Source organism: Balaenoptera acutorostrata, chromosome 1 (genome assembly GCF_949987535.1).
Source record: "Balaenoptera acutorostrata chromosome 1, mBalAcu1.1, whole genome shotgun sequence".
NCBI classification, from domain to species: Eukaryota; Metazoa; Chordata; class Mammalia; order Artiodactyla; family Balaenopteridae; genus Balaenoptera; species Balaenoptera acutorostrata.
In genome coordinates, this window is record NC_080064.1 from 83,093,197 (window position 1) to 83,119,446 (window position 26,250).

At 46.9% G+C, this 26,250-nt stretch overlaps 1 protein-coding gene across 5 annotated transcripts in view; it reads right to left on the bottom strand.

The window, feature by feature from the left end:
- The window catches only part of BCAR3 (BCAR3 adaptor protein, NSP family member), a 139,668-nt gene that overhangs the window by 27,574 nt on the left and 85,844 nt on the right, over positions 1–26,250 (bottom strand). For 4 of the 5 annotated variants that reach the window (XM_057551282.1, XM_057551307.1, XM_057551278.1 and 1 more), the window contains one exon: positions 1,561–1,689. In XM_057551282.1, coding sequence (XP_057407265.1) covers positions 1,561–1,689 — 129 coding nt within the window. Of the gene's footprint in view, positions 1–1,560; positions 1,690–23,878; positions 24,322–26,250 lie in introns of those variants that run through there. The other variant, XM_057551293.1, reaches the window with a different exon arrangement.

Genomic DNA, 26,250 nt, shown 5'->3' on the forward strand with positions numbered 1-26,250 from the left:
GGTTTGCATTCTGGCTTGTCTGGGTGACAAGTTACATGGACAAGTTACACTCAGTTTACATCATCTGTAAAACGGGGATAATGTCACCTACACAATAGCTATAAAGATTTAAAGGACTAAAGTGTTGGCTATAACTATCATTATTATTGTCACAGTCTTTAGTTATACAATCGGGAATGATGTATAGCTGAAAATTTACACTCATGGCAAATGGGAAACAAATTTTATGCTCACGATAAGGAGAATGATGGTGGTGACAGACATCAGATTTATAAACTCTGATAAGTTTTCTAGGACACGCCAACATTTGATCCGCTAGCTTAGAATAGTATGCTACCATGGTTACCTTAAAATTTCATCTTAACCTAAAAATGTTTCCACACAGAAATTCCATTTCTTGGAATTGAGCCTGAGGAAATAATGATAGTCATGATCACAGTAGTTATCTTCAAGGATGTTGGGGAGAGTGTCCAATACAGAATGGAGAAAGCAAACAGTGGACACAGACAGTGGAGACTGGTGTAGAAGAACATTTCAGAGCAGGAGAAAATTCCCAGGATATATCACTAAGGGAAGAAAGTGGGCTGCAAAGTTCTATGCAGCATGAGCTCATACTTGATTTGGAAAAATCTGGCAGGATTTATATCGAAATGTTCATAGTGGTTATCTCCAGAAGGGAGAATTACAGGTAAGAGTTTAATTTTCTTCTTTTTACTCTCTTTTCTACAATCGATTTTACACCAAAAGAAGAAAAAAAAAACAAAGGTAGAATCAGGATTATTTCTTTGATGATGCTGAGAAAGCTGCTACATTAAAAAAAACCGGTCACAACACGATGCCCTTCCCTCACCCTCCGCCACCCCTTTCCTGTCACGTTGTCCTGAGTGACTGGTCAGATCAGGTTACAATAAAAACCCAAGGGAAACTCTATGCCTTCAATTCTGCACTTATTCTATTTTTCAATTTCTATACTATTAAATACAAAAATGTCATTCACGGCTATGACCCAAAGGACAATCACACAAAGTACATTCTGGCCATGAGTCTGTGGTCGCTGGTATAATTCCTCTTCTTTCCCACCCCCGGGCCAGGGGCCGGGGACGGGAGGGATGGAGAGTGAATAAGTGCCGGCCCCACTAGGGCATAGGCGGCCTTGTCGCTCTGGGTCACCCGCCTTGATGATACCCTCTCTTCACCTGAAATTAAACCACTGCCTTGAGAAGGAAGCAGGCTCCACAGGGTATGAGGCTGCAGGCAGCCGGCCAAGAGTTCAATTATCTGAACCACAGCCCAGCCTCATATTCCCTTAGGTACCACCCTGCGCTGCTGCCTCCTGCCTGCGTCTTGTTTACAGAACCGCAGAGCACCTGCTTTCCCTTCATCCACTCACCGGCCCTGGGGAAACGTACTTTGGATTCCTGACCTTAGCTCTTCCCAAGGTCTCCTTAGAGACGGGCCTACGTTAAGTCGCCACAGGCCACCCTGTAGTAGTGCGCGCTGGCTGAACTGGGGCTCGCTCCTGGTGGCCTTGGGCGCGTGACCCTGCGCGGGGGCGGGTACCTGTCGGGGGATGCGGCCGTGGTACCAGGCGTGGCTGCGCAAGTCCTCGCTGCTCAGCAGCAGCTCCTCCTCCAGCTCCTTCTTCAGCCTCTCCGGGGTCCTGTCCATGACGTGCCTCTCCTTGGAGAACTGCAACACAGGGTCACCAGTGACCTCCCAGTCTGCTGGGGCCGGCGAGCCCAGGCCAGCCGGCTGGAGAGGCCGGCCTTGCGGTCGGCTGCTTTGCTAATCAAACCAGTATATGCCCAAAGCCCCGGTCAGGTAGAGGAGGCTGGATAATGATTACAGTTAGCTGTGAACTTTCATTTCTCTGGCTGCAGAGAGCGTGTAGTAAAATTTTCACCTGCACTCGGGGACTATGATAGGAGAATTGGCCAAGCCGCTCCTTTTATCAGTCTACTCGGGTAGCAGCTGAAAACGTGGGGAGCAGGGCAGGGGGCGCCAGGGAGAGGTGCGCCAGGCCACCCAGCGCGCTTCCTCATTCTCCTTCAGAGCTGTCCTAACACAGAGCTGGGAAGGACAGAGTCCCAGCCGGCCCGTGGCCCCAGGCCTGCAGGACAGTGCTGCCCAAAGCGCAGTCCCTGGGCTGTCGTGATGGCTCTGAATTCTTTGCTCCTAGCAAACTCCAGTTCAGGATCGAGTTTGCCTTTAGAAACGTTTAGAGCAATTGGACAGAGTAATGTCTCTTGAATCTACTAACAGAAGTCTGAGTTTGTATTTTGTATGTGATTTTAATTTCATTTTTCTGATATTTCATTTTTTATGACAGATTGGAAAAGGAAACTTAAATCAAAACAAAGAACTGGCTCTTCACCTCAAGTAGTTTGGGAATCATTGAATCTAGGTCACTGCACAGCGGCCGGGACAGGAGTTCTGGGTGGGTAGCACTTGTTCCGGGTTTAATTTAGAACCCACGCCCACTTACAACATGTGAACTGAACTTGGACACCTTCCTGGTTCCCAGCAAAACCAGGCTCAGGGACTGTGGCTGAAGGTCATATGAGCAGGAAAAGGCTGTGTTCTTGGTGTTTTCTCAACTTCCCCAGCTTGGCCTCAAAGGCCTGTAGGAATCACAAAACTATCCTCATCACACTGCCCTGCACCTTAGCAAGGAAAGAGCCCCCCAAACCTCCTCCACTCAAGAAGAAGAAAAAGACCTGGGATTTTACAGCTGGATTCTCATCCTCAGCCCACGAGGGCACTGGCCACAGCATGACTCCCGGGCTGTTTTCAAGGTGGGGCTCTGGCTTACTAATGATTGACTTCTCCCTCCTCCTCTTCCCCACCACTCTTCTCACAGAGTGTTTGACGGAGGAGCTGAATACGTATCAAAGAGATACTGATGTTGGCTGCCCACGGCGCCCGCAGGCATTAGCACTGATGTTTGACACTCTCGGCTTCGATCATTAATTATGTACAGGTACATCTGAAGACAGCTCGTTGGGAAGACTTGAGTACAGAATGTAGATTGTCAACCAGGCCGCATTTGCTATTCGTTTATTGTCTGTCTTGCCTCCTGCTAGATAATAAGCTTCACGAGACCAGAAGCCCATCTGCCTTCTTCCCTGCTGCTTTCGAGCAATGCCTGAACACAATGGTTACTTCGTACTCACTGAATGAACAAATAACCCAATGTTTATGACTTTTCTTAGTTATGGAGGTTCTCCTGTTTCCTCTCAAATTATTTGAAGCCCTGGTTTAACCGGGTGTGTTGCCACACAGCTAAAGGATGACTGACATTCCTCAGTCTTTCTCTCTTATAGGCAGACGTGGCCACATGGCTAAGTTTTGGCCAAGGAAGGGTAAACTGCCATGTTGGTGGGACTTCCAAGCTGAGATGTGATGGCTGGAGCTGCAAAACCATCCTGGATAATGAGGAAGAGGCCAAACCATAGGAATAGGGGAGCAGAAGGCCTGAACGAGCCCAGGTCCCTCACAACGGTGAGGCCAACACCCCAGCCCTGGAGTGCCGGCCTCCAGGTCTTCCATGTGATCTTCTAGCTTTTTTAAGCCTGTTATTTTGGGTGTTCCTGTCACTGGCAGCTGAGCTAAATCCTAACCGATACTGTGACCCTGGCCTCTCTTTAGCCACCCTGACAGTCTGTACACCTAGCCTAAATCCCTTGTGCTGAGTCCTGGGTCCACTTCTTCTTGGTCTGAGCTCTGAAAATGCAGCAACCAGCAGGTCCTATCCTCTGTGTAACCCTCCACTGAAACTGTGTCCGCCCAGACCCCGAAAGCTATCCCCGTACTCTCCTCGCTCCCTGATAGCCAACACCCAGGCCACGTCCCATTCCCCCACCCCCTCTCTCTTTCTCAGCATCTCATAAACATCAAAGGTCTTTTGTAGCATTTTATATGGGGCGATCTTTTACTTCAGGTTTTGAGATAATATTGTTTTGCACTTGTTACCAAAAATAAAAAATCAGTTCTCGTTACTTCTGTCCTAACTCCTTAGAGGAAAGTCCACAATTACTGTTCTCTCCCCCTGCAGACTCGGGAGCTGGGGCACTCTAGGGAAGTACCTAGAGAAGAGAGAAAAGATCCGTAACACTGACTCTCTCAAATAATCTGGGACAGAAGACCAGACTTCAGAAAATATGCCCTTAAGCTCTTGCATAATTTGTGAAAAGTTAGGAGGTTACACAGTTGTCCAGACTTGTATTTTAAACGGGGAAGAGGAGAAGGGAAAGGGAGGGAGATGAAGAGGGAGGGGGTGGAGGGGGAGTGGGTGGAAGGAAGGGAGGGAGCCAGAGCCAGAGAGAGCAAGAATTGCAAAGGGCTCTTCATTTCAAGCCAGTGAGGGCTGGTTCTACTGCATTAAAAGGAGCCAAGGGGGCCGCTGGGAGCTTCTGCATCTACAGATGATGTGGGCAATATCTCCCAAACAACTGAAGAGGCAATTCAAAAGTCACCCACATACGGTCACTCTCATGATTAAAATAGTGGTTATTTGGGGGAGGAGGCCTTCTAGAACTTTCACTCATTGTTTTAATCACATATATTAACGCAACTTTTATTTTTCCCAGGTGCCTATTTTATGACATCTTGACCTTGCTGACTCTGATTTTGCCACTGTAGGTAGGTACTTTGATGGGCTGTCAACCCCATGGTTGGCGAGGGGTGACCATATAAGAAAGTAGTTTACACTGAATGGAAGTGCAGTACTCACTGACCTTTGGGCCTTATGTTCTTCAACTGCCAGAGAAAGCAAGAAAATAATTACAAATAATCGATCTCTCAAACAAATGCTATAAATGTTACCAATGACCACCTTATAGTAACACAACTTTTGCTTCAAGCTCAAATTCTCTAACTATTTGCCCCTAAATTTGAACTTCATTCCTGGAAGATAAGTCTGATTCTTTGTTTCTCGAGCCTCTTATCTTGAGGGGAGGAGGTGGCAGCGAGGGGAGGCCAGAGATGGAATAGGGTTTCACTGCACCAGCACGGGCCCTGGACATCCTGAGCTCCACCACACACAGCAGCTGGGGCACAACCTCTGGAGGAAGGGAAGCTGCTAGGCTTTGGATCAAGAACATTCTGCCACGAGTCTTGCCAGGTTCATTCCAGGGCCCAAATCCACCGGCAGCCACCATAAGAGAAAGATGCAGGCTGGACATGTATCTTCTACTCCAAGTCTTGCCTGAGTCTGATCCATCAGAGATTTGAGAGCAGTCCTTTTTTTTGGGTGGGGGGGGAGGAGGTGTAAGAAAATGTGCTATGTACGTAAATTAAGCAATAAGTATACCTTGAGCAGGAAAGAAAGGAAAGAAGAAAGGGAGGGAGGGATGGAGGGAGGGATGGAGGCAGGGCTTAGTAACTACTGTGTCAGGGGTACCCACTCACATGGCTCCACCTCTAAAACTTCTTCTGGTCCCGGTCATTAGCTCTGGGGTCTGAGACGAGAGGTAGGTAAATGGATAACTACAGCAAACGAGGGGATGCATGAGGCCCACAACTGTCCAACCAAATTGAAGTTTAGCCAGAAAATTCATAAATTACTATCATTGCTGCTTTTCATGGAAATCTGAGTCTAGCTACTACTACTTTCCTACTGCCAGCATTTTCATAACCCTGATGTTAAAGGATGTTATAGCACAGTGTTTAAGAGCTCAGGCCAGCCTGCCCCCTCCATCCACAGGCCACTGTGCCCCTCACCAGCTGTGTGGCTCTGGGCAAGTGACTTTACCTCTCTGTAGAGCTCCTGGTCTGCAAAATGGGGATAATAACATATGACGAGAGGTTAATAGGGATGAAAGGGATCAATATCCGTAAAGAGTTTATAACATACCGTGGCACACAGACAGCACGAACTGTTAACTGTTTTTATAGGCCCATATCAGAATGCTACTCACCTGGTTAAATAAAAGGAACAGTTTACGTTTGAGGTGTTTAAGGTCTGATGCAGAGGCACGGTGGGTGGGTCAGTATGTGGGAGGAAAGCAGTTAAGGAAAGCAGCCTGGTACTTGTTTAAGTGCCCACTGGCTACCTCAATCCTCCTCAGAAGCCTCGCTGGCCACCTGCCCCAGGCCCTCTGGTCCGGTTACACGGCCAGGACCAGTCCTAGCTTGCTGAGGCCGCCTCCGAAAATCACTCTAATCTGGAATGAACATCTCTGGAGCTCCACACCGCAGGCAAGTCTGGTCTTGACAGGCTGGAATAGCCGGAGCCCAGGAGATGGTTGGAAAACACATTCTGGAGGCACAGAGCCAGCTCCACCGACATGCTGGGAACCTCGATTAACAAGGAAACCCGCATTTCAACAGTTCTCTGAGGAAGCAAAAGCTGTTCCAGCCCAGGGAGGAATGGAGCTCAGGGTCTCCTCTTGCAATGGCTGTGTGATGTGCGATCCTGCATTTCAAATCAGGCACAACAATGGGACCCAGAGTCTCAGGAGGTTTGTGTTCCTGAGTCCGGGGGATGAGGGACGTGTGCTCGCCACCATCGGGGGGGAAAGCCCCAGAGCCGCTGTGGGAGGCCGCTGAGAGGATTAGGAAAAGATGGCATCTGCATTATAACTAATATTTTATTCTCTCCCTGCTTGGAAGGAAAGCTTCCCAGTTCCCACAGAATTTTAAATTGTGCAAATCACCAGGAGAGACCACATCCCCAGGCTGGGAGCTGTGGATGGGAAGGAAACGACTGCGGAGGCGCCATCTTGGGGCCAACAACAATGGTGACCAAGCAGTTTGCCAACCCTCAGGCTGCTGGCGGCGACGACAGGCTGGGTCCCTACCCTCAGGAGGGCACATTCTCCTAGAAGCCCACACAGGGAATAGTTTAACACATCCCTGAGCTCTGGAGACAGAATGCTGGGATCTCATCCCTGCCCCTCCAGCTCCTTAGCCTGGGCAAGTTACACCCCCTCTTTATCCTTTGGTTTTCCCGTGTCAAAAGGGCCCCATATGGGGTGGGGGGGGTAGGAAGGAGAAGACGGGGTATCAGGGTTGGCCCTTGAGGATAAAACTTGAGAACAGTAAGGGTGCTTTGGGCATTTGAGCTAAGAGCAGCTGGGCCTGGTCAGATAAAGGTGCTGTTTGGGGAGGAGAGGGCTAGAGCAGGCGGAGCCTCTCCCCCTAACACCCCAAGCACCCCTTTTCTCTCCCCAGGAGAGCTCCATCTTTTCTCTAAGTATGTGGTTCAAACCTACCTCCCTGGACATTGCTGGCTGACCTGGCTAAGTCCCTGACCCAAGCTGGACTAACCAAAGTTCTTCCTGGGATCTTTCTAAGGGAACTGAGTGAAGGACACCCTACCTGCTTGTGAAAACGTCATGAGACTGGAAGAATGGAGGTTGCTTCACCTTATGTGGACCAGATTGGGCTGAGAGAATGAAATCATTGTGCAAAGGGAAGAGGAACAGGAGATGGAAGGGTCCCAGTGGCACACACATCCCTAACCCCCGCTGATTATGTTAACTGGCAGACTCCCCTGATACCTCAGTTAGTTTGCGCTGGACTCCTGTCACTTGTGACCAGAGAAGTCCTGAGCCAGGAAGACAGGGATCAGACAGATCAGACAGAGGGGCACTGTAGCCTGAGAGGTGAGACCTTCACACTCCAGACGGTGAGGGCCATTGACACTTTCTGCCCGGGAAGGCAACAGGTACAAAAGAAAGATGCTTCCGGACGGATCAATCTGGCTGCGGTGAGCAGAAGGGACTGGATGGGGCTGGGGTAGGCGGCACAAGGCCAGTTCAGAGTCCTTTGAAATGTGCTGATGATGCCCAAATCTCCCTCTCCAGCCGTTAGGGTTGCTGCTGTGGTAGGGATATTTACCAGAATCCACTTCAGAGCTCAGATGCCAATATGGATAAACGGAACTCACCTTTTCTGCAAAGCCTGCTCTTCTCCTCCTTTCCCAGTCATTGGCACCTCCACTGCCCTCATTACTCAAACTAGAACCCTCAGAATTGGCTTCCACTGATCAAGAAATTCCTGATTATACCTCTCACCAAGGCCCATTCTAATCCCCGTGGAGGTTATCATGTCCTGTTCTCCCTGAACTTTCACAATAGCCTCCTGACAATTTCCCTACCCCCATGTCTAGTGCTACAACCCACCACCTACAAAGCCACAGAGTATCATATCCTCAGAGACTTTAGTCAAGGGGTGCCCCAGCTAGGGATGACATGAGATCCAGAGTCTCTTCTAGCCCCTCCTCCCCCAAAATGGATCGGCTTCTTATGTCTGGTTTTCACTCTCCCAGGGCTCAGACCTGGTCCATAAGGGACACAGACCCCCATCGCCCTCTCCTCCCAGATCCCTGAGCTTTGAACACATTACCTTCCTTGCAGCCCAGTGAGCTGATGCACCACTCTTGCTATATACTGACACCTCATACAGGGATCCAGGTCTGAATTTGCTAGGAGGCCCAGGTCACGAGAAGGCTGTGGATGCCTATGTGAGGCATCTTTGTGGGTCCCCAGAAATAAGTGGCAGAGCCTTGATGGATGGGGGAGATGGGCAAGGGTACTGCCATTATGCAGTGGGTCCATGAGTGGGGTCCATGAGTCAGCAGATTTGGGGCATTAAAGTTTTTTGGACTTTATTTAAAGGGTCCACATGTTCCAAAGGGCTCACAGTATCCTACACATAAAACCCAAAAGCAGGCGATACCCTTCTCCATCTGGCCCTGAGCTCCCTTTCTGAGGCACACTGACACAGGGCCCTGGTCACAGGACCTTCCACGGCTTCATGAACACACAGTCCCTTACGCCCCTCCTCCATGCCTTCTCTCATGGTCCAGAGACAGTGACCCACCTGCAGGTGCCACTGTGCAGCCTGGCTGGAGCCCAGGCTGGGGGATGGGGAGAGGCCAGAGGGGAGTTGGATGAGGCAGGCAGGGCCTTGAAGGCCACACTGAGTTAGTTTGATTTTATCAAAGGGGGCAGGGAATCCACTAACACACTCTACACAGTGGAGGCAATGCAGTCTGCCAGGCATGAGCTCCTCGAGGGCAGAGGCCATGGCTTACTTGCTTTGGGCTCCCAGAGCCTGGTGGCTGGCACGCAGCCGGTGTCCAGTAAACACTGACTGACTGGAGCCAAGCTTTGCCATTTCACCCTCCATGTGGCGGCTTCCTTGCCACGGGGTGGGGAGAAAAAGAAAGAGTTTGGAGGTTGGTCAAGAACAGGTGACCAAAAAACAGAGTCATAGGTCAATGGAACAGAATAGAGAGCCCAGAAATGAACCTACACTTGTGTGGGCAATTAATCTATGACCAAGAGGCAAGACTATACAATGGAGGAAAGACAACCTCTTCAGTAAATGGTGCTGGGAAAATTGGATAGCTATATGCAAAAGAATCAAACCGGACTACTTTCTCATGCCACATACAAAAATAAACTCAAATGGATTAAAGACTTACATGTGAGACCTGAAACCATAAAACTTCTAGAAGAAAACATAGGCAGTACATTCCTTGACATCGGTCTTCGTAATATATTTTTGGATATGTCTCCTCAGGCAAGGGAAACAAAAGCAAAAATAAACAAATGGGACTACATCAAACTACAAGGCTTTGCACAATGATGGAAACCATCAACAAAATGAAAAGGCTGCCTACTGAAGAGACGATATTTGCAAACGATATATCTGATAAGGGATTAATATCCAAAATATACAGAGAACTCATACAACTCAAGAGCAAAAGACCAAACAACCTGATTTTTTAAAACGGGCAGAGGATCTAGATAAACATTTTTCCAAAGAAGATATACAGATGGCCAACAGGTACATGAAAAGATGCTCAACATCACAAATCATCAGGGAAATGCAAATCAAAACCACAATGAGATGTCACCTCACACCTGTCAGAATGGCTATTATTAAAAAGACAACAAATAATAAGTGCTGGTGAGGATGTGAAGAAAAGGGAATCCTCACTCACTGTTGGTGGAAATGTAAATGAGTGCAGACGCTGTGGAAAACAGTATGGAGATTCCTCAAAAAATTTAAAATAGAACTACCATGTGATCTAGCAATTCCACTCCTGGGTATTTATCTGAAGAAAACAAAAACACTGATTAGAAAAAATATATGCACCACTATGTTCACAGCAGTATTATTTACAGTAGTCAAGATATGGAAGCAACCTAAGTGCCCATCAATAGATGAATGGATAAAAAAGATCTGGCATATATACACAATGGAATATTACTCAGCCATAAAAAAGAATGAAATCTTGCCATTTGACACAACATGGATGGACCTAGAGGGGGTATCATGCTAAGTGAAATAAGTCAGACAGAAAAAGACAAAAACAGTATGATTTCACTTATATGTAGAATCTAAAAAACAAAACAAGGAACAAACATAACAAAACAGAAACGGACTCACAGATACAGAGAACAAACAGGTGGTTGCCAGAAGGGAGTGTGGCTGGGGGATGAGAGAAATAGGTGAGGAAGATTAAGAGGTACAAACTTCCAGCTGCAAAATAAATGAGTCAGGGGATGAAATGTACAGTGTGGGGAATATAGTCAATAATTATGTAATATCTTTGTATGGTGACAGATGGTAACCAAACTTATGGTAATCATTATGAATGTATAGAAGTATCAAATCACTATGTTACATAACAGGAATTAACATAGTGTTGTAGGTCAACTATACTTCAAAAACAAACAAACAAACTCATAGAAAAAGAGATCAGATTTGTGGTTACCAGAGGTGGGGGCGGGGAGGGGGAATTGGATGAAGGAGTCAAAAGGCACAAACTTCCAGTTATAAGCTAAATAAGTCCTAGGGATGTAACGTACAACATGATCAATATACTTAACTCTACTGCACATTACATATGAAAGTTGTTAAGAAAGTAAATCCTAGAGTTCTCATCACAAGGAAAACAATATATTTTTTCTATTTCTCTAATTTTCTATCTACAGGAGAGGATGGATGTTCACTAAACTTATTGTGATCATCATTTCATGACGTATGTAAGTCAAATCGTTATGCTGTACACTTTAAATTTAACAGTTCTGTATGTCAGTTATACCTCAATACAACAGGAAGGAAAAAAAAAAAAAAAACAGGTGACCCTGACCACCTTTCCAGACTTCTCTTAACTTGTGTCTGTGTGCACCTGGGAGTAATAGTGCCCACTTCACAGGACTACCTGACCTGATGCACCTGGAATTAAAAAAAAAAGGAACTGGCACAGTGCCTGGCACACGGTAGGTGCTCATGTGGGACAACGTAGAATTTGAACCCTCTAAAGATGCTTCTTAGCTAAAAAATAGAAAGTTACTTCACTAAAGAGTTTTTTTTAAAAACGAATTACACAACCCATCAGAAGGTTTTAGAGATATTTGGTCTTTGAGAATTTATCAATAGTTCTGATGGAGTAAAAAAGCTAGAAGTTGGAACTACCAATTTCTACTTAGGCGTAGGTATGTTTATTCTGTTTATTTCAGTTCCAAGTCAACAGTTGCTGGGGTCTTGAGTAGCACTAAATGGTTCCTTCTGTGCAGGGTGACGCTGAGCACCTGTAAGAAGGCACTTTCCCTCGGCGGCATGCTTCTCAGTACTAACATGCACACGCGGTTACTCCAGCCGGCCACACGTCCACAGCACACAGGACAGAGTGGCAGCATGAGAGTGTAAGAAAGTTGTGTGTTTTGCACGAGGGCTGAGACGTCCTGGTACAGAGATGATGTGTCCTTCAGGGTCTTGGAGGCTTAGTCATCAATATGTTTTTTTGTTGAATTTTTAAGGTTGGGATGATTTTCTAGTCATTCATTCTATGACCAAGGTTGGGAATTAACTTGCTTGAAATAAAAAAAGGAGGATGGGAATGTGTGCATGAAAAGAGGAAGGGAGGGGGCGGGGAGGGGAGAGAGTGAAGAGGGAGGGAGGGAAGGAGGGAGGGAGGGAGGGAGGGAGCAAGCTTCTGGGCTATTCTGTCCTAGTTCAGAGTGTCGGGCCACAACACCCAGAAAGCTATCAGGCTCTCAAACAAAAGCTTCTCTCTTCTGCCCTGAGCCGCTTTACTCAACTGAGGGAGAGGTCCACAAAAGTCCAGGCCACTCATCGGGTTGTACCAAACAACTCCACAGGTCATGTTTTTCCATAAATCTCATCCAGAAGTTATGATCACACACAAAATTGTAAGTCCGACTGCATGTAAAATTGGTCTAATGTCTCAGCAAAGACCATGTCCTCTGATGAGCCGATGGGAAACCCCTCTGAGTCCGCTGTGAACTGTCCCCAGGTGGCCAGGGCAATGCCAGAGTGCAGAAGGACCCTCATCTCAGATCCACTGAACTCCAGCAAGACATGCGATGATGTGACAGCTGTACCATCTCGAACCCTAACAAATGCTGTAAACACATGAAGAGGTGGAGCTCCTCCACCCTGGAAAAAGCACACTTCTGATCACCCTTACAGGAGTATTCTGAAGCCTCACCAAGCCTCTTTAGCATCTAGGGTTGCCTTACAAGAAAACCCGCCTAAAAATGAGATTCTTTGGAGATTTGAGACCCTTTGAAACACTGCCTTATGCTGAATTTTAAGCAGTGAACCGGTTTATGACCAAATTCCAAAGTATATCAAGGGCTTTCAGAGATCCAAGTGGTATTTTTACCGTTGAAAACCTGCATAAATTGATCACGAAGCCACAGAATGAATAAATCCCAATTACTTCTGACACTCTTAACCCTGACCACAGGCTGAAAAACAAAAATCCACTTCTCCACCAGTTTCAGGCCCAACAATTTCTAGTACAAACCTTCAACTGTTTTAATCTGAGGTAGAATAGAATGAAAGGGGATGGCATTTGTGGCAATCCTAAGGCCTTGAAATGAAACTATTTGTATACTGGGTTCTGCGTCACCTTCGACTGACACTCGCTGGCTTTATGGCTTGCCTAAAAATATTTTATTACAATCCAAAGATAAGTGAAGAAAGGCTTGAATTTACTAATCCAACTTTTCCCACTGGGGTGCTAGGCTAGACAAATATAGTTTCTCATGCTAATACCTGTGATTAAAGTCAAAGTCTTTACCTAAGTAAAGAATTAATTTTGTAACTAGAAGTCCAAAGAGAAAAAATGTCAAATTCAAATTTTGTATCTCATATTTGGTAGACAAAAGCAAATGGTGGCATGGGCAGTTGGGCATTTCAGCCCGGCCCAGCACAGTGGGTGGCCACACAGTGGCCTGGCCATTGGCTCCGGGGATGTATACAACATAGGGACATTATATCTAAGGAGGCGCCCTTCGTAAACAGCCATTGAAAATTTGTGTACAACAGCTGCCTGGCAGATGGCAATAGAGCGCCTTGAGGAAAGGGCGCCTAATTCTAATTCACACAAGGTCCTCTGTGGGCTAGCAGGGAAAGGCCCTGAGCTGTCCCGGAGGCTCTCTGCCTGTTAGGTGTTGGGCTCTTGACAAATGGGGACCTCTGCTCTCACTTGGGCCCCTTGCCTCTGAGCCTGCTCCTTTCAATCCTGAGATTAAAGCTCAGTGACGCAGTCTTTGGAGGCAGCTTCCTAACCCACACAATACTTCACCCTGTTGGCCAAAGTTCTGCAGAAACAATCAGGTAGTTAGTTTTTTTTTTTTTTTTTAATTAAATTTTTGGCTGTGTCCGGTCTCAGTTGCGGCACGCAGGATCTTTCGCTGTGGCTCGCGGGCTCCAGAGCGTGCAGGCTCAGTGGTTACGGTGCCCGGACTTAGTTGCCCCGCGGCGTGTGGGTTCTTAAGTTCCCCGACCAGGGATCGAACCCATGTCCCCTGCATTGGAAGGAGGATGCTTAACCACTAGACCACGAGGGAAGTCCCAGGTAGTCAGTTTTAAATCAAGAGATTGATAGTCACGGGAACACTGTGCCTTTGATTAAACTCAAGGACTTACCAAGTGCCTGCTGTGCCGCTCGGCCTCCTAGGCTAGACCTGAGGGGAGATGCAGACATGAGTAAGAAATGCTCCATGGCCTGACGTGGGCTACAGAGCCTCTTTGAGGAGACAAGACATCTGAAGGGAATGTACAGTAATAAATCACAAGTTGTTTTGCTGAAGTTCTCAGTGTTTATCTTATTTGAGGTCAGTGAGGGCCTTTGGCTCCTTCTGAGAAAGGACTCAGTAGCAAAGAGATTTCATAAAATCTCAATAAGTTTTAGCATTCTGAAACACTTCAAGTAATTTCATGCTAACGTTTAAGTTCCTTGAAGATATAAATTTCTCTTTTCAAAATCCTAGAAAGAATCTCATCTTCAGCAAAGATTCTGCAGATGGGTTTTGATGCCATTTTACCATTTTATAATTAAAACTGAGTAATTTACCACACTTTACATCAGATTCTCACTCCAGTGCCATTAAAAACTGATTTGCAATTTGCTGTTAAATTAAGATGCTTCATTTTTTTACTTTGTGTGATTTTCCTTTTCACAGACAAATGATGATACAGGAGCCGTCAGACACTAGCACAGATAGGAAAATGCCATAAAACCCCCCAGAGAGCCCAAGTCCAAGAGATTTCACTTTATTCATTATCAAACCTTATCAAATGCTTATCAAAAGAGGCTCAGAAACCATGAATAAGAAACATGAAGAGGATATCTGTGGAACTCCGTGCTTATCAAGGTTCTGTGAAATTCGCATTAAAATTCTGCTTTCCATATGTGTACATGAAAAAAGACTAATTTTAATTTGTGCAGACTGGAGCCTTAAAGCAGCGTACTCTCTAAGCAGGCAGAAGTAACTTAATCGTCCATTCCAAACTAATTACATTAGAATCATTCTGATTGGGACCTACGGCTCCCTTTGATGTTAAACTCCTGTTGCCTTTCATCCACCATCATTCTCTGGGCAAGATCTTCCCCACACCCTCCCATCCTGCTAGATCATGAAGCTACTGCTTTTGAAGTTCAATTTTATTTTGATGAAACACCAAGGGACTGAAAATTATTTTTCACTGAAGGAGACTGATTTCGGTCTGAAAACCGCAGGAAGAATTCTAAGTGTGACAGAATGTAGCACATCCAACACCAAGAATAGCGTTTTTCCTTCACAAAGGTTACTCACATGTGAAAGAACTTGCTGAATGCACTCATTACACCATAAGCGCTCCTCCCCTCCCCCCTCCCCTGGCCCCAGTGGGTTTGTCCATCATGTTTCTTACCCTTTTGACAAAGCATTACCCAGGGGTTCACTCAGTGCTCAACTCCAAGGGGGTCTCACCTTTCTCTGGTAATAGATAACCTGAAACACGATAAGATTTTCAACAAGCCATTTGCTAACATCCTGCCCTGCTGAAAGCTATGGCAGGTACCCTCCCCTGTAGATCCAATGTAGGTGATGATTTCCTGGAGCAGACATCCAAATCACCCCCATGAGGCAGCCCTGTATTCTGATTCTTCCCAGTGAGAAGTTGGATGTGCCACGCTTACGATGAAGGCTGAAGGTCACTGGTTGCACTTAATCCTTTATTGGGTCAGTGAAATGAAGGGCTTCAAATAAAAGCCAAGTACCAGTTCGACGGATGAAAACCTCCTCTAAACTGCTTTGCTCCCTTTAACCATGTCCTCAAGTGACTTCCGATAATACCTCTCTCTCTCACACACACACAAGCTAAATAAGACAACACAAGTGAAATATTAATCGTTCCGTCTGGCAGTGAGATTCCGTTCAGTAAGAGTAGTGTTTTGTTAACATCTACGGCGAATGAAAAAACAGAGACTGCCCTGGCTAAGGCAGACCCAGGATAAGGGTTTGAAGACCAGCTGACCAAAGTTCAGAACACAAAGAGAGCCAAACCAGAGATCTTTACCATTGGTAATTCAAGCTTGTTAATTCAACACCTTAATTCAAATTATGAGTGATTTCGAACACAGCTGTTCACCAAAATGGATGCCTTATTTGCTCTTCAGTAAGAATATCAGAAAATAAAAATCAACTTAATTCAAATACCATCCTTTCCAAAAACCAAAAAACCAAAAAACCACCCAAAACCCAAATTCTATCCTTTCCTTAATTCACCTCAAATGCATGAGGCATTACTGAATAAACAAAATGCATTGTGATTGAAAGACACTAGGAGATGTAATTGGAAGGAAAAACGAGATATGCCAAACACGTGGAGGAAAATCCAAAGATTCAGAAAGCCTTTCAGTGTGTGGGTGGAATAAATGACTTTCCAAATTCTCTCTTTGCAAAATAGTACATGACTAACAACTGTCTCAGAAAGTGCATTATATATCAGAGCTAAGTACGGAGTAGATTTTCAGTAAAACTAAATGACTCATCACAAAATGGGTTTTGGCCAAGCATCGACTTCACTGCTTCCAATATACACCTCACACACATGTCACTTTAAAGGTATATATTTCTCCCAGAGGAGTTCAAAGTTCTTGACACCCACATAACTCATCTAACAAGTTTTTTTTAAAAACACACTAACACCATGCTAGATGTCATGGACAGGATCAGGGAAACAGCAGCTGGACTTAGACGGACAAGATACCTAATACAACACAACTCAGATCTCATGAATCATATGATGTCTCTGGAATTAAATAAGTAGCAAGAATATTTATATCTCACAAGAGAAAACATGACCAAGGCCCTGAATTTTCGTGACTTGCTCAGACTTATGCAGTAAAGGATTGCCTGAAAACTAGAATCCAAGTCTCCCAAAGTATATAAAGAACCAGACATGTTTACAGGAAGGACCTGGGGAACATGAGGGCTGTGTTGATATATATGCAGGTTTGGGATGTTCTCGTCCCAAGATGGCAGGTCACATGTTCTTGGTTCAACTCCCTAAAGAAACGAATCCAGACTCCCTCCTGTCTTACTCCTAGGTGTCTACTCATACCAACTAATTTGGCCTCAAATAGACATGGTCATAATATGGAGGGGAAAGACATGTATCTGAAGGGTTATTATACCCATTTAACTGAAGAATAAGGTGGATATTGCAAGGCACAGATTTTGACTCAATACTAGGAGGAACTTTCTAGCAATTTAGAGTTTTCAAACGTGGGAATGTATTGCCTTTAGGGTACAGTACACCTCCCATCTCTAGAAATGTCAAAAAGAAGGGTAATGAAATGACCTCCTACGAAGATTTAGGGCCAGGTGGCCAGTTAGGAAGTTACTGCAGAATTTTAAGCAGTAATAGATAATGAGGCCTGAAGTAGTACAGTACTGGTGGGAGAGACAGGAGGAAGGGGTGGATGAGAGAAGAGTTTAGGAGTAAAATCATGAAGACTTATAATTGATTAGATATGGAAGATGAATAGGGGGAAAAGACATGGGAGCTCCTGGAAGGTGACTGAGCCATCAACTTCCAGTACAGAAGCATGAGCGGGGAGCAAGTTTATGGAAGAAGATGTAGAGCCTGAGGTACCTGTGGGCCATCCGGATGGAGTGGCTCACCAGGCCATGGGATCCAGGTGCTGCAGAGAAGGGCTTGAGAATCCTCAGTGTAGAGGGGGTATGCTGTCTCAAATGTCACCTAAGAGATGGGTTATAGGGGGAATATGAGAAGAGGGCTAGAAGACACTGGCTTTTTTTAAGAGGCAGGCTAGAAAGAGAAGCTGAAGACAGGTGTCTTAGTCCATTTAAGCTCCTGTAAGAAAGATATGATAGACTGGGTGGCTTAAACAACGAACATTTATTTCTCACAGTTTCTGGAGGCTGGGAAGTCTAAGATCAAGGCACCGGCAGATTCAGTGTCTACTGAGAGCTTGCTTTCTAGTTTATAGATGGCCATGTTCTTGCCATGTCCTCACATGGTAGAAGGGATAAGAGAGCTCTCTGGGATCCCCTTTATAAGGGCACTAATTCCATTCACCAGGGCTCCACCCTCATGACCTAATCACCTCCCAAAGGGCCTACCTGCTAACATCATCGCATTTGAGGTTAGGATTTCAACATGAATTTTGGGGGGACACAAACATTCAGTCTATAACAACACAGCAGGATGGGTCGGGAAGGATCTAGGAGAAACAAGTAGAGTTCAGTGTCCTAGAGGTTGAGAGGAGACTTCCAGGAAAGGATGGCCAACAGTGCCAAGTGCAGCAGAGAGTTCTAATAGCATCAGAATTGGATGGCAGCCACAGGACTCTACGAGGACAGGTCGCTGATCAGGTCAAGGGGGCTGAGTGGCCAATGGGAAGTGAGGAAGCAGAGACTGTGTTAACCAGCTTTGGGGATGGAGGAAGCCGGGGCCAGGAAGGAAGACATGGATATAATGATTATTTTTAGAATGGGGAAGACTGAATGAAGCATGTCTAAGCTAAGAGGAAAGTGCTGGTAGAGAGGGACAACCTGAAGGTGCCTGAGGAGTCTTTGGGGAGGAGGGTGGTCATAGGCACAGGTGGCAGGGCTGGCCTTGGTCAGGGAGAGGGACATTTCATCCTCAGAGGCTGCAGGAAGGAAGAGAGGGTCATGGATACGGACACAGGTAGAGCTGTAGCTTGTGGGGGCAGGGGTGGGGATGGAAAAGTATCGGGCCTGATGGTCTGAACTGTTGCTGTGGAGTAAGAAACAGGATCTTATTATGAGTGTTAAAAACAGGCTTAAAGAGAAGGTGGAGAGAGGAAAATATGAGTGAGCTGAGCGAGGACAAGCAGAGCGGACGGGAGGCTTCAAGGACGTTGGCATGAGTTAGGGGAGACGCTGGTGACGCTCCTCAAACTCAACCTGCACACAAGAGGCCGACCCCAAGTCCTCCCCCACTCCCATCCAAACTGTATGCTGGCTCCCCGCTGCCCTGCACCATCTGTGAGCCGACCGCCTCTCTGATCTCATCTTCTTCCGCTCCTCAACTTCAGCCTGAAGTCCCGTGTGCGACGCCCTTTTTCTCCCCAGGGTCTCTTCTACCTACGGCTCCTTTAGGAGTTGCCCAGTGTTACCTGCCTGGGGAAGTTCCCTGACCCAGAACTGGGTTAACACCTCTGCCCAGCACCTCGCATTGTGCTGTGTATTCTCCCTGCCTTTGCACCACCACGTGGTACCTCTCCGTGGTACCTCGGAGAGAGCTGCCTGCATGCCCATCTCCCCAGCCGGATACGGAATTGCTCCTTTAGGACAAAAAACTTTCACTCTGTCTCCCCAGCACCCAGAGGCCCTTGATACACATGCTGGGCATGGGGGTGGGGGTGGGGGTGGGGATAGGAGCGGGGAATGAGTACATGAATTCTGAGTGGGAGATTGGGTCATTGGTCCCTCAAATCCCATCTTACTACAATTAAAGAATCTAGGATTCTAGCTTGTTGGTTCTCTCTGTATACCTGCTTTTGTAAAAGCACACACGTATTAGAGTGGACACTGGGGAGAGTTCTCCATACAGACTAAGAGACTGATCATAGCCCTTTCATAAGATAGAAAAATAGGCCATGACATTCTCGTGGCCAGAGCCAGATTCCAATAGTAGCTCCCGGGGCTATGGACATGCATGAAAATCCAGATGAGGACAGAGATGCTGCAGCGATGTCCAACCCCAGCAGGCACTCCTCTCCTCCTCTCCCCCCACCAGGACAGCCTGAGTCTCCTCTGCTGCCCTGGGGACATCCAAAATGTGCATCAGGTAAAAGGCCTCAGCTCTGTCTCTGAAGGCATCTTTAAACCCAGCGACAGAGGTCAGGGTCCTCCGCGTACCGTGCCGTCTCACACGTGGGTGCGTGACAACCGTTGTGGCGCACGCACCCCGACGACTCACCAGCATCCTTTCCAGTGTCTGGCACAGCTCCATCTCTCTGCGGTCCTGGAGGTGCTGACCCGCTAACAGAATTTTCCCAGGATCCCAGTCTCGCTTCTGCTTCCCACCCACGTCTCTCCAACAAAAACAAGGTCTTGGCCAGGATCCAAGCTCCGGGGTCTGTGGTGAAGGGGGCGCTGGGATCCAGACCCTGTCAGGCACGTCCTTCCCCTGATGCTGAAACCAGATCCCCGTGGCCCCCAGATGCCAATGGAATGCATTTAGGTTTCTTTTAAAAAGCTGTGCTAGGCCTATTTTTTTTTTTTTTTGGAGAGCAGGAGAAATAAGTGAGCAACTACTAACTGCCACAAGGAGGGGCTGAGTCACTTCGAAAGACATTTCCCCAGTGGCTTTTTCCACCTTGCGCAGCTTGTGCTGGCGATGCATCAGCCCCATGGCAAAGGCAACTTAAGCCACTGTCAACACCAGGGTGTATCACCAGTAACCGAGCTGTCACAACAGCAGACAGACAAAGGATGGGCCACAGGGAAAATGAGCAGGACTTTCACTCTATTACATGACACTCCAACACAGAAAGGTAGTTTCCAATGAAAACAAGTTTTGAGGACCCAACCCTCCAAGGATGGGCAGATGAGACACCTCAGGCTATAATGTGCATTCAGAGAGGCTCCAAATACTTTTTCCAGGGGCAAGGGAAATGATTTAAAGCAAAACAAAACACAACAACAGCAACCGCAGGATATAAGCTCTTCCCACTATAGGGTACTTTGTGGCTGCAAAGACAGTCACACCTCTGTACGAGAACGTATATGCTTAAAATCCACTGCCTTCTAACAACGACTTCTCGTTGACAAGACCAGTGCCGCTGGACTTAGTGACTGGTTAGCCAAGACTTACTGATTCATTTATCCACCAACTCCCTACTCCAACCTCCTTGTTGGTGTTCTTTCAGAAAGGTGGCTATTCTGCACTTGCAAGGTAACTCCAGTCTCTTTGGTTCCCCTGAAGTTTCCTGACACAATCACACCCAGCTTCATCAGGAGTAGACACTGATAAGGTAGCAAGTTTCAGCTCCGGTTCCCCTGCCCACACACAAGGAGAATCAGGGACTCGAGGGGCCAGAGAAGTGGGCGTTTGTCCCCGTGGCCAGTTCCAGAAATGGGATCTATTGTGCTTCTCCTAAATTCCTTCTGTAGGTCTCTAGGAACCGGAAGGTGGCCCTGCCACTGCTGCAGGAAGGCGACCTAGTCTATGAAAACCAGTTCTGCGTCCTCCCTGAAGTCTTTCCTGAAAGCTGAGGTTTGCACTATGCTTTCCCAACTGAATTGTTAACTGAAGTATTAGTAGGGACAAAATCATCTTGTCAATGTTCACTGGTCTTACGATGGTATTGGAGAAAGGACACTTGGCTTGAGGCCACAAAATCTGATTTCTACTCCTGGCTCCCCACGAAATGATTCTGGAGCAGGGAGCTTCTCTGAGCCTCGGCTTCTCCTCTGTGGAAAGGGGTAAACTACTGTCCTGCCTGATTCAGCTTGTCTTGAGACCCCAGGGAGACAACTTGTGAAGGAACTCAGACATTGGAAAGCCTTTTGCAAATGTAACGAAATGACACTACGGACTAATGGTCTTATGGGAAGTCCTTCAAAGGCAGGAACCTGCCTCAGCTGTCATTAAATCACCCCCTCCCCCCGCCGCCACCTAACAAAGTTCTTACACACGGAAAGGCTACGATAGTCGCCATTCAGGGATTTTCAAACTTGAATGTGCTCCACTAATGTCGTGGATCTGGAATATCTTCATGACAGACTCTTTTCCATTGGGTGTAAGCAAAATGTCCTTTCCTTTTCTTACTCGAGATCCAGAGGTCTTTTGTGAAATGAGTGCCTTGTGTGAACCCTTCTGGGATGTTAAAGTCATGACCCTTGACATGGCCTCAACTTGGGAGGACCAGCAATGACTGCAGATCCTTGACCTCCTCTCCATTCTTGGCCTCCCAATTAATTCTTTTCCAGGGCCTTTGTATTCAAGTCCACACAAGGCCCTTAAACACATACTAACTTCTGCAGAATCTCTGCAAATGAGATCTTATTCCCTGAAAGCGCCTGTGTGATTGGTCCCCTATGTAATGAAGGAGCTTTTATATTTTTAGTTTTCTTCCCATACAACAAACACTATTAATAACATTGTACTTTCTCCAGAGATGATATGGATTAGACCAAATGGAAAGTTACCATGGCTACCACAGTGTTATTTTTGGTATGAGAAATTCATGCCAAGGGAAGTAGCTTCCATGGTCAAGAATTGGAGCTTTATTTCCGCTTTGCTATCAGGCAATCAATTCCAATTTAATTTTGAAACTCTAATTGCAACGGAAACTAATTATGAGCAGCAAGACCTGAAACCCCTAATTAAAGTGGGAGTCAATAAAGTGATGCAGCTTTATCACTGGGGCAACACTGGCAGGAGGAGGGATTTGAGCACAGGTACGTTTTCTTTCCCAGGTAACTAAGCAAAACAAGACAGGGAAACACATCCCAAGAGTCGGAGGGAAAGCCTGAGCTGGGTCGGAAGGCTTCAGGTTCTGGTGAGTGAGCAGGGCAGGTCCTCTCTCTGTGCTATGAAGATGCAACATACTAGGGTGGGATAGAAGCCCAGGTGGGAAGGAGGTTGTTTCCACCTACAGTCAACCACCAAGAGTGGCCGTGGTAGGGAGGCCGAAGGATGGTTAGTTCAGACCAACCCCATGTATTACTGTGGCCTTTCCGTGCAGGCCCTGGAGAAAATAACTGCAGAGGCGCAGTGGTCTCCAAACAGAATCCCATCACTCAGACCCAGATATTTATGGGTTGTTTCCTCAGATACCAAACGGTGAGTTGCACTTTTCTGAATTAGCAGAAGTTGGCTTATGGGAGGACTTCTATTAGAGTGTAAATCTACTGTCAGTCCCTGCAGTGTGTGATTCCCTTCGGGACCTCCCCGTCTATCTCCCACAGCTTTAAAATACTGTTAATGGCATGACTTCATCGGCCCCACTCTAGAACGATCCATATTTAGGCCAGAAACCACATGGTCCTCACGTCACCCCACTGGGCTCCAGGATAGAAAGGGGCTCTTAAATCAGGGAGGAAACACTTTTAACCTATGATTACTCACTCTCCTCCAAATTCCTTGACAAAGAGACAAAAATGAACTTGGCTGAATGGTTAGAAAGCTATTCTGAACGCTCCGAAAGGGCAGTAAAATTAGAAGAAGCCTCTCCTCTTCACATTCACTGTCTATTTTTCTACAAAGGGCTCTTTCTCCCTGTAACAGGATTTCCTATGAAATTTTCCTGTTGTAGCTTTTTCAATGGCACCGAATAAGTCAGTCCCTTAGGAGAGGGAGCTCTGCTGTCAGGGTGGGAAGAATTCCTTGAGATCTTTCTGATTCTTATTTCCCATGAATAAATGAGGTCCTTAGTCATGCTGGGGCTGACAGGATTTTTCCAAGGCAGACAAGCCCCCAGATCAGTGACAGCCTATACTAAATGGAATTCTTAGTTGTTGTCACAGGTGGGCAACAGAACAGAGGCTTCGTCTTGAATTAGTCAAATGAGGTTCTTTGAATATTTTCATCAAAATAAATAGTGTATTGACATATTACCTTTGGTACTGATGCCTTGTAACAAAGGTTAAGAATGGGAGCATTCTTTAAATTTAAAAAAAAAAAAGACAGTTCTGAATACGGAAACGTTTTGGAACGTGACTGCAATTTGAAAGGAGATATTTGGTGGTTTTTGTACTTATATACGTTACTGACATAATGCAGCAGCAGGGTAAGTGGAGAGAGGGGCTCAGCCTTCATTACAAACAAAGGGAGAGAGAGAAAGAGAAAAGAAAAATAGTATTGAGCTACCTTGGTATAAAATTTCAGCCCAAGGAAACTGAAAGTCTCTTGAAAAACAGAGCTTCATCCTAAAGCACAGACAAGGAGCTCCCTTCTGTGTGGCCCGATTCTGCTTCCAGAGGAGACACACCACTAGGGGCTTATGAAGATCCATATGTCAAAGTCAGCGCCTCTGTTTTTACAGCCAGCGGGCTGCAAACTTTTCTAGTGCTTTCAAGGCCCCCCAAAGAATTTTAGATGTACCTTATCTCACACCTACCTTTACTCCAAGGAAAGACTTGCGGTGATAGAAGCAGCACAGAGCGGCCGAGAGGGCGTGGAAAGCATTGCATTCCTTAGGCATCTTTCAGTCTTCAGTCCCTGGACCACACACTTTGTTTAGGGTTAAAGGAGAGGGGGCTTGAGGCGCGAGAGCTCCAGCCCCGCTGCAGCAGCTGTGCTGCGCTGCTCCAGCCCGCGGGCCGCAGGGGACTGAGCGGCTCCTTCACCCCCGCCAGGCTGGGACTTTCCCTCTCCGCTGAAGCCAATACGATCCACTCGCTCAATTCTGGCAGGCGGGTGTCCAGCCTGCCATGCACACGGTGCCAGAAATCCTCATGTGACCAGACTCACTTTCTGATGAAATTCTAACCTCTTTTAGAAGAGGCTTTGGGCTTTAGCTGTCCCCTCAATTTAGAGACCCAGCAGAAATCATTATCCCCCCAGGCAACCTTTCCTCCCCAGGGCTGAAGTCACCAGGCAATCTGCTCCTAGAGGCTTTGTTTGTTTGCTTGTCACCCCAGCACCTAGGAGTTCATGAAGCACACATCACACCACCTTGTGATGAGACAGAGGCTCCTTTGAGAAAAGGACCCAAAGGCGAACTGGGTGTGACTTTCCCCTAGGAGCAATCCTAGAAGTCCCGAGAAACCTGGGCAGAATCCCCATCCCGCTCTCTCAGCCACCCCCAGAACTGTTTATTTTTAATTAGGATGCTCCTGGCAGCCAGTGTGCAGCTGATAACGTTGGCATAGCCATCACTATTGGCAAAGCACTGTTGCCTTTAGGTGTTTAATTAACAAGTCTGTCAGCTAACACCCTGAGCAGCCTGTGTCCTCCCCAGCTGGCTGTGCAGCCTGTTGGGAGGATGGGGGACAGGCTACGTACCCTCTTTTGACCCAACTCTTTGTCCCACTCTCCTCCTTCACTTTAAATACTTCACTGTAATTGCCCATCCTGCCTAACCCAGATCCAACGCACGAACCTCATGTCCAACACCGCCAAGCGATTCTCTGGCGCTAAGAGGCCTTTACCCCTATCAAGAGCCTCCCGACACCTTAGGAGAAAGGAATTGCTTTTCTCCTTTCATTCCAGTCAGGGTGGATTCTCAACAATTCTGTTTTTTTTTTTTATTATTATTTTTAATCAAACCCAGGTTTCTGCCTGTAGCGCTTCCTCTCCTACCGTTCCAAATATTAACTTTCTGTGGCTTCAGCCACTCAAAAATGGAATGTGTCCTGAAGCTTTCTAAAACTTCACACAGGCAGAAACTTGTAATGAGGAAGAAACAGAACCTATTCAGTCCAGAAAGGAACAACACCAGATGAGGCATGAGGGAGGTATGAGAAATATCCAACAGGATTAGTGTCAAATCCTCAGGAGGCCTTGGCCTTTGGACTAGGTCAAGTCAGCCTGTAAAAATAGAGAACTGTTTGTTCAATGCCTGGTGTGTGGCTTCTGTGCTTAAATGAGGGCTCTGGAGAGCGTCAGATCTCACACTCACCTCAAGGGGCAGAGGCTCAGCCTAATAAACACCTCTAACATGGGAATGGAGCTACAAAGGGCCTGTCATCACAGGAACAATGGGGGGGGGCTGACTTCCTTTCTGCTTCCTCAACTGGCTCCCCACCCCCCATGATTCTGGGGCCCAGATGTGCAGTCCTGGGTCCTGGGAAGTCTACCTGAGACCTTGGAAGCAAGCACCAAGGGTGGTAGAATTCATGGGGTTTTTGAGCTGGAGGGGCCCTTGGAGATGGTCCAGTTGGTGGGTCAATACTGTCCCCCAAGGTCCATGAACTGGACCCATGAGGAAGCATTGTCTCTGTTTGCCCTCATTTCCATTCGATGGGGTTCAAAGAGTAAGTCCACGTGAGCAGCCAGGGCCCATGGCCCCAGCAGTTTTGTGGGGATGACTCATCAATCAGGCCAATAGCCACCAGGGCCCAGTTTGCACCTGCTGTTCCCCTTTGAGAGGAAGTGACAAGCTCTGTCAGGATAAGAAACTCCCAGGACTTCCCCGGTGGCGCAGTGGTTAAGAATCCGCCTGCCAATGCAGGGGACGTGGGTTCTATCGCTGGTCTGGGAAGATCCCACATGCCGTGGAGCAACTAAGCCCGTGCGCCACAACTACTGAGCCTGTGCTCTAGAGCCTGCGAGCCACAACTACTGAGCCCGCGTGCCTAGAGCCTGTGCTCCGCAACAAGAGAAGCCACCGCAGTGAGAAGCCGGCGCATGGCAACAAAGAGTAGCCCCCAATCGCCGCAACTGGAGAGAAAAGCCCCCACGCAGCAGCAAAGACCCAACACAGCCAATAAATAAATAAATAAATAAATAAATAAATAAATAAGGAGAAACTCCCCAAGAGGCTAGCAT